The sequence below is a fragment of the Psittacula echo genome (assembly GCF_963264785.1).
Source record: "Psittacula echo genome assembly, chromosome: 22".
Taxonomy (NCBI): domain Eukaryota; kingdom Metazoa; phylum Chordata; class Aves; order Psittaciformes; family Psittacidae; genus Psittacula; species Psittacula echo.
In genome coordinates, this window is record NC_137758.1 from 3,845,339 (window position 1) to 3,857,818 (window position 12,480).

Sequence of the window (12,480 nt, forward strand, 5' to 3'; positions counted from 1 at the left end):
TGGGGGTGCACGCACCATCACGGTGCTCGCTGGGTCGTTGCTGTTCTTTCTTTGTACTTGCTTTGCTGCTGTTGCTCATCTTCCCCAGGAGCTCTGCCCAGCGGCCCCACCAGGAGCGTGTCCCCCCCCCAGCTGCCACCACCCTGTCCCTTCCAGCATCCCCTGATGAGGATGCGACTCAGCTCCCTTGGGGCATCCGCAGGCTCCCTCCATGCCAGGCAGTTGTGATCGCTGGAGCTAAATCGCGTGGTTGCTGTAGCTGACGTAGGTCTGTTTGGTAGCCAGTGCTGGAAAGAGAGACAAACCTCACATGTATCATTAATGAAGTCCATCATCCCTTCCTAGCACTCAGCCCATCACCCTGACCTGACCGTCATGCCAGGGGATGCTGGCGAGGAGGTGACATTGGGTTTGCTCATGGATTGGTCCGTGCTGGCACTTGGGACCATTCCCTGCAAGGGCAATGAGTCTGGCAGAGGGGCTGAGCCCCATGGCAGACCCTGGGGGCTCTCTGAACACAGTTCATCATGAAGAGAGCCCCCAGGACACGACATGAGCCATAGGGAATGTGCTCTCAAGCTCCCATTCACTTCCCTCAGCAACCTCTTACAGACAAACCCATTCCACATTCCCAAAAGCTGAGCTCGCCCCAGCCCTGCAGAGCAAGGTTTGGGGTCCAAGCTGGGTGCCTGCACCCCTGCACGCTGGTCCATGGACCCGAGCAGCAGCTCCAGCAGTGGTGGCACGAAGCCCGGCTGCATCCCTCAGCCCAGGATGCTTCTGCCTGTGCTGGAGGAGCAGGGCACATACACAAACCTGCTGCCACCTTCCAGCTTCCCCAGCCCTCGGGATGGGGCTGAACACGGGAAGGGAAGCAGTGGCTACAGAACCACCACATGCCCCAGGCTGACAGCAGGGAGCTGCAGCAAGGCCCGGAGCCAGGAAAGCAATAAACAGATTTCACTGGAGAGCAATAAATCCTCCTGCACCCAGCCTCTGGGCTCACTTGCTTTCAGAGGCAGCCACAGCTCTGGGAGGTGGAAGCTGCCGCTTGCAGAGCTCTGGCTTGTCCCAGAGCCTTGGCTGGGCTGCAGAGATCCCACCATGAGGTCCCCAGGTACCACAGGGCTCAGCACACACACAGACACCCTCCAGCCAAGGACATGGACAAGCACCAGCACACACAGTGAAGCCCAAAACACCACAAGCAGCACAAATACATCCTTTGTGAAGACCATCCCCATGGCGCTGTGCCGAGGGGGCCCCAGCAGCAATCCCTGTCTCAGTGCCTTGCTGACAAATGAACCTTGCTGCAGGCTCTGGTGCTCCCAGATAACAATTAGATAGGCTCTAAGAAATCAGAGCTGACAGCGAGCAGTTAGCCGCAGCGTTTCCATAACCTGCCCACATCAGAGCCATGAGAATTACTTATTCTGCTGTTTATCTAAGGCTATGTGACCTGGCAGTGACAGTGAAGAACAGCCCCTTGGTCCTGCTGGCACCCCCCTGTGCCTCCTGCCCTCTGCACTGATGCCATGCGCGGCTGGATGCCCTGTTCACATCGAGCTCCCATATTCCCAGAGCTGGGATGCAGCAGACAGGAGGCTCAGGTCTCCCTGCTCCTGGCAAATACAAGCCCCAGGGGCTCCTGCTGTGAGACCCATGCGGGAAAGGATGCCCAGAGCAGCTGAGAGCATATGGGAATGTCTGGGTTCAGGTCCCAGATGGGGTGCTCGCTGCAGCCGTGCCTCCGAGCCCTTTGTGCCAGCAGAGCCCTGGGCAGGAGCTGTGTGTGGCTGGAGGGAAACAAGGTCACACAGGCACAGTATCCCAGCCTGTGACACCGATGCCATGGGGAGCCTCCAGGACAGGGCTGCTCCTGGCAAGCCCTTACTATGGGGAGCCCACAGGTACTCCCAGCCTTGCATGGAGCATCTCTTGCACAGACACAATAGGGGTAACAGGGGGACCCACTGCCACGTTGGGATAGGACCACAGACCACACAGATCTGTGACAGCGGCTCACAAAAGCATGGGTGCTGGTGGGTCTGACCATGAAGCAGCCCTTCACAAGGCAGACAGGTAGATGAAAGAGTCGATTATGCAGAGAGACTGCTACAGAGAGACGTCGCACACAGAGCTACTGCCAGTGAGAGCCATTACACAGAGCGATGGAGATGCCAAGGGATATTAAATAGCTCAGAATGGAAAAAGAGCAAGCGTGGGATTACAAAGACAATCATGGCTTTCCATGAAACGCTGTTTGGACTCCATCCCACTGATGCTGGAACCCAGAAATTCTGCTGGTACATGAGGAACATTCGTATTTCCACAGGGTTTACTTCACATTTAGTCTGGATGGGATTTCCCTTCTCAAAGGACCCCAGCAGCATTGGCTCCAATCATTCTTTCCTCCTGCAAGGCTCTGGTTTTGGAAACCCAAACACAAAACAGGCACGCGGGCAGCTTCCCAGGGAGGCTGGTGTCAGCCTGACAAGGCCAACAGCCAGGAATCCCTCCTCATGCCCCAGCCGGAGCACAGATAACCAGAGCACACCTCCCTCCTCAGGGTGGCTTTGGCTATGGCAGGGAGCAGAGTGACCCCCAGACATGAGATCCATCCCTTTCCACGCTGCCCTTGGTCCTGGGGGATGGCAAAGCCATAGGGCAGGAGGGAGCTGAGATATCCCATTGCTTGTGCCCATGGAGGAGAGCATGGCTATGACCCACCAGCGAGCCAGGGCTTTGGGCTTCCCAGCACTACATTGGTCCCCAGCAGGACCGGCTCCCAGCCCCGCAGGGAGCCACGTTACCTTGTGTTTCCAGGTTTTCACAGAGCTCTGATTTGGCTTCTCCATTGGGGCGGAAACCTCCCTTCTGAGAGAACTTGTTGGACATGGTGGCCGCCGTCACCACCGCCTTGAGGCTCCGCTTGCGCTTGGGGACGTTCTGCTCCGGGTGGAAGAGGATGATGTACACCTTGGGCATGTAGAGCATGCCCAGGGACACCGAGGCACTCAGACTCACCGAGATGGTGAGCGTCGTGGTCTGGATGTACATCTGCAAGACACAAGGGCACGAGCTGAGACCTGGCACGGCTCTGTAGGATCCAGGAGGATCTGGATAGATCCTCCTATCCAGAGAGGGAAAGGAGGAAACAGGGGAGCATGGAAAGGTTTGGGTTAAATTAGTGCAGGGGTGGGGAGCCAGGCTTGGAAATGGTGGCAATATTGGATCCTAAACATCAGACTCGACTTGTTGCATGGGCCTTTGGCTCACTTCCGCTGTTTCCTCCCCCTGCAGACACAGGGATGCTGTGCCAGTGCCTGGACCTGCGTTTCAGGCCCTCCCTGTGCCAAGTCCTCCCCGAACTCCTGTGTGCTGCAGCAGCAACCCACCAGCACCCCAGCATCAGCAGGGACAGAACCCCTGCACCTCATCACCCTCCCTCTGTCATCCCCACACTCACAGCCCACTGATGCTACAGTGATGGACACAGAGAGAACACCCACTCCCAGTGCAGCCTAGGGCACCCCCGGCTTCCCCAGCTCCTTCAACAGGTAATTCCCATTCCCCATTTGGCTCCCTGGGCCGTTGTCATGTAAGTCACATATTACACACTGATGCTGCCTTTCCGCAGTCAAAACTAATTTCACGCTCACTGTCCAGGACTAACAGTGACAGATGTTTTGCAAAATGAAAGCCCATTAATCTGGCCGCAGAATAATCCATTTTTCTATGGAAAGCATTTGGCAGGCTCCTTACAAGCCGGGGGCATCTGAATCAGGGGCAATGGGAGGTGAAGAGACGCCCTCCCTACGCTCATCCACACCTCTTGCACCCAAGAAACACGGGAGCCTGGGTGAGCAGCCTCTCCATGAGCATCCCTGCTCTAGGCACACAGCTCCAGCATCTTCTCCTCTATCACACAGCTTGTGCTGGGTCTCTTGCGGCAGGGAGAGGGCTCTGGGTCTTCAGGTGCCTTTGCATGCACCTTGGTGTCTTTCATGTGTGCTCTGGAGCTGGAGCTGCTTTGCTGGTTGCCAACAAGGTTTAGGAAGGAGGCTCTAGGCAGTTTCTGAGCTTTATCCCATGGCTCAAAGCGCGGTGCCTGGGGTTTCTTCCGCAGTTGTTTCACACATGGGACTTAGTCCTGCGAAGGTGGCAGGATCTGGGGGAGCCAGGGGGATCTGGGGGGCTGCAGCATCCCGGGGGGTGTCATCCCACGCAGGACCGTGGGTCCCAGTGACAGTGCAAAGAAAACAAATCACACGGACCCAAAGCATTTCAAATCAACCCAAAAGGGGGAAAACAAGGCAAAAACCAGCTTGTTCTGAGTTAATGGAAAAGTTTTGTTTGTCCCCAGAAGAAAACCTCTTGCTGTCACATGCGCTGGTTTGTTTGTTCCACCTTCTCTCTATGTGTACACAGAGTCAATCTAGGCACCTTATGGAAATAAAAATGTCACTTCATCAGGGAAAGTCAAAACACATCCCTGGGCCAGAATAGCTGCGCTTCCTTTATGCTTCACTCTTCTTTTTAACCCATGCTGTGACTCTCCAGACTTCGCTGCAGGTGACCTGGATGCTGGGAATGAGGGTAGCACCGGGGCACCACCTCCAGGCACCCCAAGCCCTGTCCCAGAGATGGGCACAACTCTGCTCAGCACCCACGGGGCACGGCTGAGGCTCAGCAGCCCTCCATCTCCCCCGCCTGCCGTGCTCCTGCTCCTCCTGCTCCCAGCAGATGCCTTTCGGAGGAGCCTCACTTCTCAATCCATCATTTCTCCATGTTTCCTGCCTCTGTAGCGACTCCCACCTGCTCCTTGGGACTCGGAGGCATTTCAGCAAAGAGAGAAAGAGCAGCTGAGATTGAGCTCAGACATCACCGGGTCGGGCTCCATCGCTGATGGGGATTCCCTACTGAGTGGCACCAACTCCAGCCACCCCATAGTCCCCCCATCCCTGAGCCCTGCAGCACTTCTGGGGTCTCAGAGGGCCACTGCGGCTCCCTGCACCCTAATGATGCATTCGCCAGAGACAGCCCCATTTTCTGCAGCCCGCTCTAACCTCAGCTTTGCATCAGGCCCCCTTCCAGCTCAGAGAGAAATATTTTTAGCCTGGAGCCCAAGCACAGCCATGAAGCACTGTGCAGTTAACCGGCAACATCAAAACATGACGTTGCTCACAACTCTGGTTCCTGCTCTCTTAATCAGTTTTCAACCCAGGGCCCCACTTTACCCCTCTGCTATTGACACCTGAGCTTCCCCAGAGCCCTTTGAGGTGTGCGCTGCAGCTATCAAAGAAGTTCCAGCTCCCAGCGCAGCAGCATCCACTGCTTCGTGGATAGGATCAAAGACCACAGCCCGTCTCTGACTCAAGATGACGATGCTGTGTCAAGGGACCGCAGCCACCCTAAATGACCCCATACAATCCCCAAGCCCAATGCTGTGCTCAGCCTTTGCCCCAGGGCTGGATGAGCCCATCCCATCCCATGGGAGCATCCCAAACGCCAGGCACAGCCTTGCACAGCTTGTGTTTGTCCCAAAGCAAATCTCTGCCATTATCGGCAACATCCCTCTTTCTAAACCCAGGGAAGGAAAACCCGCTCAGCCCTCATCCAGCACCGCTGAACAAACCACTGGGCAGTCAGTCCTTCTCCTTCCTTTCTCTCTCCCTCTTTTCCCTCGCTGAAAGCAAATGTGATAAACAGAGCAGCAGACAATGACACCGCTGTTCAGCTGCTGCCTTATCAGCACAGGAAATTGTCTCTTTCTTTAGATCCTCTGTTATTGCTATTTCTGTAATCCGCTGGGATCGGCAGGGATAAGAGGTTCTTTTGAGAAAAGGCTTGGGGGACTTGTTACAATAATATGCCACCTCCATGCAAAGTTGTAGGCACAAGGTAAAGCAAAATGCAATTAAACCAAAGGGTTTTATTCATCTCCTCCGGACCATCAGCAGCTCAGATGGGGTCAGGGCAGAGCTGCCGGCAGCAATTGGAGGTGTGAGTCTGCCCCGTGGCATCCTCAGGACTCCAGTGAATCTCCAGCCGTGCTGTATGGGGAGAACAGTGGCCGATGTCCCTGAAGGAATGGGGCGAAGATGAGGGGATCCCTCTCTGCGATGACATGAGGATGCCCCCCTGAGCATCCCAGCAGCACCAGCACCACCACAGTGTGATGCCAACACCAGATGTGCAGGCTGCGTAACGACATCTTTTTGGCCTTTTCCTCCCCAATACTTCAAACCAGCAGCTAAAGCATCGGGGCAGCACCGAGCACCCGCTTCCTCCGGCTGCCCCTTTGAGCGCATCCACCGTCCTTCAGCCGCAGCCTGGCGATGCTCAGAGCACACAGCCCATGGCAGCACGGCCCAGCACCAAGCCGAACCGCCACAAACCCCTCCTTGGGATTGCTCAGTGGATGCTGTGGCAGCCGCAGGCTTTGAGAGAGCGAGCCGCATCCAAGGGGAGTTGGGAACATCACTTTTTCCGCCTCTAATCAGCTTGTTAGCAGCCTAATAACAGAGGAGCCCTGCATATTACAAGCCCCCGAAGTGAGGCACAGCCTATTGTCGAACTGCTGCTTGACAGCCAGCTTTCGGCAGCCCTAAATTATCCCATGACAAGCTGCAGTGAAGAGGTGAGCAACCTTGCGCATAATCTACAATCATTATCATTTCCATCTTTATTACCCACAGTATGCCGAGCACATTAAAGAGGCTTTAAGGGAGCTTTTGTTTTGCAATAATTTCTTAAAAAACCTGCTTTCTTGTTAGTATCTCCCCTGCCATCTCATCAAAATGGAAATGCTGCAAAAGGCTCCATTTATTTCCTTCAATCCTTTACATTTCCAGCCAGGGTGGGCTGGTTTGGTAGAGGCTTTTTCGTTGAGCCGAGGTTAGAGGTGCTTGTGCAGACCTCGAGCTCCAGGGTTTGGTGCTCACAGCAGAGACAGCCCTCCAGGACACAGCTGAAAGACCTCCCAGCAAACCACTGCTGGCCCTTCTGCAGTAGGTGTTCCCAAAGGCCATGGTGTCAGCAGCTCAGCATCACAGCAGGCACATCCAGGGGAAATGGTCCCACTTGCGATGGCTCCAGAAGGAATCCGGGCAGTGGGTCACCCTGGGGATTCCCAGGGCATAGCAACACCGAGGTTTATTTCCCACAGGCAACTCCGGGCTGGCAGGCGTGAGCTGTTTGCATTTAACACAAATGGGATTCTTGTTTTGGCTGGCAGGCAGAGGGGATTTGGGTCTTGTTCATGAGATTTTTCTTCTTTGTTCTCAATCCTTCTCACTTGAGCACGGAGCTTCATCCAGGCTGGCCTCAGTCCCGCGGGTACCAGCACTGGAATCACCCTTCAGGAGCCGCGGATGGGGAGGAGAACGGACAGACAGACAGGTTGTAGCTGGCCTGGCCTTGTCTACCCTGCTGGTTAAGTCACAACTGGAGTGGCAAGGATGCTCCTCCTCAAGCCCCCCAGCCCTTGCCCTCCCCTGCTCTCAGTTCTCATGGATTTTGGAGGGCAGCACCATCTGTTCTCCATCACTGACTCAGCACTGGGAAAAGGTGCCGGCTGGGCTGCCCTTCATCCCTTTTCCATGCAGAAATGGTGCTCATGACACGGGGGACCTAGATCTGCCCCAGGCACTCATCCTCCCCCAGCCCACAGCAGCCTCTGCTGCCCACTGCTACCCTGTCCGGAGAGGGGCAGAGCAGCCAATGGGGCACTGAAAACCAGAGGTAGAGGGAAGAAATGAAACAGGAAAGTCTCTGCTCCTCAGTAGAGCAACTCTTCCCACTGCAATTCCCAAGCTGGCAGGCCCCCTCCTTGCTTAGGACATGCCAGCCTCTTTCAGCCCCCTTCCTGGCAGCCCCCAGCCAGACCTGTCCCTCCTCACTTACCTTTTCCGCTGACTGTGACGTCCCAAAAAATATAGGGATGAAGGCTAACCACACAATGCAAGTAGTGTACATGGTGAACCCGATGGGTTTGGCTTCGTTAAAGGTCTCCGGGACCCCGCGGGTCTTAATAGCATACACAGTGCAGGTGACCATGAGAAGCATGCTGTACCCAAGCAAACAGATGAGGGAGAGGTCCGAAATGTCACATTTGAGGATGCCCCGAGCAAAGTGGGGGTTTGTAGTCCGCTGGTCCTCGTAGTCAATGACAGAGTGGGATGGGTCCACGATGAACCAGATGCAGACCCCCACGAGCTGCAGCGAGATGAGGCTGAAGGTGATGACCAGCTGGGATGCAGGGCTGATGAACCGGGGCGCGCTCACCGACTTCTTGCCCTGCTCGAAGATGCGGTAGATGCGGTTGGTCTTGGTGAGCAGGGCAGCGTAGCTGATGCTCATGCCGAGCCCGAGGAAGATGCGGCGCAAGGAGCACGTGCTCAAGTCAGGCTCAGCAATCATGAGGAAGGTGGTGGCATAGCAAAGGAAGATGCCCGTCAGCAGGACGTAGCTCAGCTCCCGCCCCGACGCCTTGACGATGGGCGTATCATTGTAGCGCACGAAGGTGACCACCACAAAGAGAGTGGCGATGATGCCCACAATGGCGATGAAGACGGGGACCACAGCCCAGGGTGAGCTCCACTCCAGCTTGATGATGGGGATGGGGGTGCAGCTGGTGTGGTTCTCATTGGGCCGCTCGTTGAAGTGGCACCGCTTGCAGTGGAACTCATCCAGCTGGTACTGGTAGCCGTCGCAGCGCTCGCAGTGCCAGCAGCAGGGAATGCCCTTCACCAACTTCTTCCTCTCGCCCGGCTTGCAGGGCAGGCTGCAGATGGAGCTGGGGAGCTGATTCCCGCCCCCTGGCCATAGCATGCTCTCCACCTGTGGGGCGAGACGGCACCAGCCCCATTGACATTGAGCTTGGCGTGTCCAGCATCCCTAGGGCACCTTTGTTCAGAACAGTGGTGCTTGGATCCGACCCCTCGCCCCAGCAGTACATCCCATGTACAGGCCTACCCAGCACGGAGACAGGACAAGCTCTCCATCCGCCTTTTGGGAAGATTCAACACCAGAAACCCAAAATAAAGTCCCTCCTTCCCTAGGCAAACCCCTTTGCTCTGTTCTGGCCTCTTATCAGAGCTGCAAAGTCGGATGCTCAGAGCCCGTGGGATATGGCCACATGCACTGACGGTGGGTCTCTGAACCACAAGGGACACCCTCCCCTCTGAACCCCCAAAGTTTGGCTGCCAAACTTTGCACCCATGGGCTCCCTGGCTCCCAGCTGGGTTTGCTACAGACTACATGTCCTCAATGGATGCAGAAGAAACCTGCAGGACCTTCCCCTTGGCACCAGGCACCAGCCAGACCCCAGCCTTACTTTTAGGTGCAGGTGGTCAGTCCATTGCCCGATGACTCTGTACTCAGGAGTGGAGTTCCTGATCTGGTACTGGTAGATGTCGTAGCGCCCTGGTGCATCTCCATTCTCATTGAACGTCACCGGAGTCCCGGCAATGCCTGCAGGAGAGGGAGGCTCAGCATCCCCAGCACCCACAGCACCCCCAGCACCAGCTGCCCTGGGTGCTGGTGTTGAAGGGGGCTCTGGTTTGATGCTTCCCTCTTGGCGTGGGGTTTCTCGCTGCTGGGGGTGATGCTGGTGCATGGACCTTCAAGCATTGACCCACTGACCACCCCAGGGGCTGGAGCTCAGGGAGCAGTGCCAGGCACCGAGCAGTTGCACCAGCCAGGTTAGCGCTTCTTATAAGAAAGGGGGAAAAGCAGCTCTAAAGTTAAATCAAGTGAACTGTGCAGAAAAACACAATGAAAGGAAGAGAAAAATCAAGCAAGAAGGAAAAATAAATAAAAGAGACACTGCAGAGCAGATTGCAGCGTGGAGATAAATAGAGGTAATAAGGAGAACAAGACAGAAAATGTTTAAGGAGATAGAGCAGCGAAAAAGATGTACTTCCAGAGGAGATCTGAACACAGACAAGGACACAGCAGCATGATTCGTGATTCAGCAGGACCTCTGCCAAGCAGTGGGGCAATGGTGGGGGCACAGGCAGCAGGACAGCAGGGTGAGGGCAGGATTGCTGCCGGCTTCCTTTCCAAAGGCCCCAGGAGATGTGGAAGCTCAGACCTCCCCATCTGCTGATGTGCTGCAAAAGCACCCAGTATTTGCAGTGGGTGCCAAATGGTACCATGGATAACTCTGAGCACTGCTGTGTGACCCGTAACAGGGACAACCGGAGCCACCCAGCCCCAGGGATGGACAGACCTGAGAAGTTGACACTGCGGATGTACTTGAGCAGCTCCACACCATCCACCGGGTCCATCCTGGGGCACAGCCCCACCTTGCCAGGGCACAGGTTCTTGTGCATGTTGTGCAGAGCGTGCCCCATGGCGTAGACAGCGTCGATGACAAACTGAACCTTGCCCTCCTGCTCGTACGAGGAGTCCTGGCCGATCCGCTCCCGGTCTGCAGACACACGTAAAGCCGGGCTGCATCTCCTTGATGTCCCAGCCATTCCCCACCTCCACTGCAGCCAAACCCTTGCGAACAAGCCCGCTCTGGACTGAAGCAGCTGGAAACTCCAACCCCATTCCCAACCCCACAAACCCATCACCAGCCAGGGCACCTCTGTCCTAGCAGGAAGCTTACACTACCTAGGAATGCCACAGAAAGGAGGAGCAGGGCAGAAACACACCTCAAGCTGCTCTTCCAAGAGCCCTTTGGATGTCACGGCCCAGTGCCATGGACATCCCTGTACTCCCAGGTCCCCCAGTGGGACATGGGCTGGGCTGTGACTGACATCCCATCCTCACCCCCTCTGCCAGGAGCTCCCACCAGCTCAGCCTCTATCAGCAGCGTCAAGGGAGCAGCCAGGCAGTGACCATCACTGTCCTCCTGTCACCCTGCTCCCCTCGTCACCCCCTGCTCCCCTCCCACCCTGCTGACCCACAGCCCTTTGCAGCCTCCGTGGCCATCCCAGCTTGCAGCATCCTTCAGGGATCTGGTAATCACCAGTGACAGCTCCCTGCCCCTCCTGTCATCACCACCCTTAATGGGACAAGAAACACGTTCATCATTTAGCAGGAGACACCGATTAATGTAGCACACTGTTAATTACAGCTAAGAAAGAGTCTCCCATGGGGCAATGCCGCGACAGAGCCACAGCCTCTGCATCTCCATCACTGCCTTCGTGGTAGGGCCACAGCAGCAAGAGGGAAGGAGTTTCTCAGGGAGATGAAGGCAGAGCTTCCTCCTCTGGAGAGGCAGAGCCACCCCAGAAATCCATGCAAAGGCATCCAAAATTAATCCTGACTCCACCATGCATGGATGCTCCCGGATGCAAGGTGGGGATCGCAGGGGACCAGCCACACAGCCTGTGCAGATGGGCACAGGAAAGGCAGATGGAAGCAGCAGTTGCTGATTCCTCCCTTTCCTGCTGCAGGAAGGTGGGATGAGGCCAGCGCCGGATGCAGAGCAAATCTCCACTGAGTAGGGATAGCCCAAGAGCCACATGCCCAAAGGTCCCTTTGGGACTGAGAGGGAAACGTGCCACTGACAGGACGCTAAAGCAAACGAATAGTGAACTGACCAACAAGGAAAGATGATATCAAGGGTATGAATTTATAGCACATCCTTCAGAGTTATGAAAATGCTTTTGTATACATGGAGATTATTCATGCAAAACCCATCAAGTTATCTTTTCTTCCACATTATTGACAAGAGCTATTAATCTCCTCCCTCGACTTTGGGCCTTTCCCTGCATTCAGCTCCCAAGGCGCAGACAACCCGCTCTATCTTGTCAGGATAATTACCCCTTGAAACACAGGCTGTAATCGACTGTCCAGAAGAGCCGAGCCTTTGGGACTGTCGGCCTGCCCAGGGGACACTCAGGACGCAGGACTTATCCCACCCCAGCTCCTCAGCTTCCCAGCAGGCACCTCAAATCCCACACAGGTCCCAGCAAGTAAAATACAATGCACTGTGATAACACAGGCTGCGGAGGCTGGACTTGCCTCCCAAACATCCCTCTGGCTCTCAGAGAGCAGCGGTGGGAGAACCCAGCTCTGGTGCCAAAGCCAAGCTGTTACAGACAAGCAGACACCTCCAAGGCTGTGCATCTCCATCGGCGCCTTGCCCCGAGCCCCAGCTGCTTTTGCAGACAGGAATTAAGCTGGTGCACAGAGGGGACAACACAGAGCAGAAAGCGAAGGCTTGCTCCCAACGCGGAGACAATAAATCTCCGCCAAACTCGCAGTAGATTAGGACAACAAAAGGCATGTGACCCCGCTGATTATAATAGCAGGGCCGTGCATCGTTCGACAGAGCTGATAATTAATTTCCAAGTGCATGATGAGCCCCTGCGGGCACCCATCGCAGGACGGGCGCAGCCATCTCCTCAGGCAGTGGATGAGACGGCATTAGCATCAATTCCCATCGCATCGCCAGCTTAAGGCAGGAGTTAATCGACAACACCCTCAGTGCTGATACAGACAGGTAGGGAAGGTGCT

At 55.7% G+C, this 12,480-nt stretch overlaps 1 protein-coding gene across 1 annotated transcript in view; it reads right to left on the reverse strand.

Moving 5' to 3' along the window:
- Positions 1 to 237: 237 nt before the first annotated feature.
- Positions 238 to 12,480, reverse strand: part of GRM4 (glutamate metabotropic receptor 4) — a gene marked incomplete at both ends in the record, with an annotated part of 37,361 nt that continues 25,118 nt past the window's right edge. The window contains 5 exons of the mRNA XM_080633020.1: positions 238 to 287; positions 2,814 to 3,060; positions 7,909 to 8,844; positions 9,341 to 9,477; positions 10,238 to 10,438. Of these exons, the coding sequence (XP_080489146.1) occupies positions 238 to 287; positions 2,814 to 3,060; positions 7,909 to 8,844; positions 9,341 to 9,477; positions 10,238 to 10,438 (1,571 nt within the window). The remainder of the gene's footprint in view (positions 288 to 2,813; positions 3,061 to 7,908; positions 8,845 to 9,340; positions 9,478 to 10,237; positions 10,439 to 12,480) is intronic.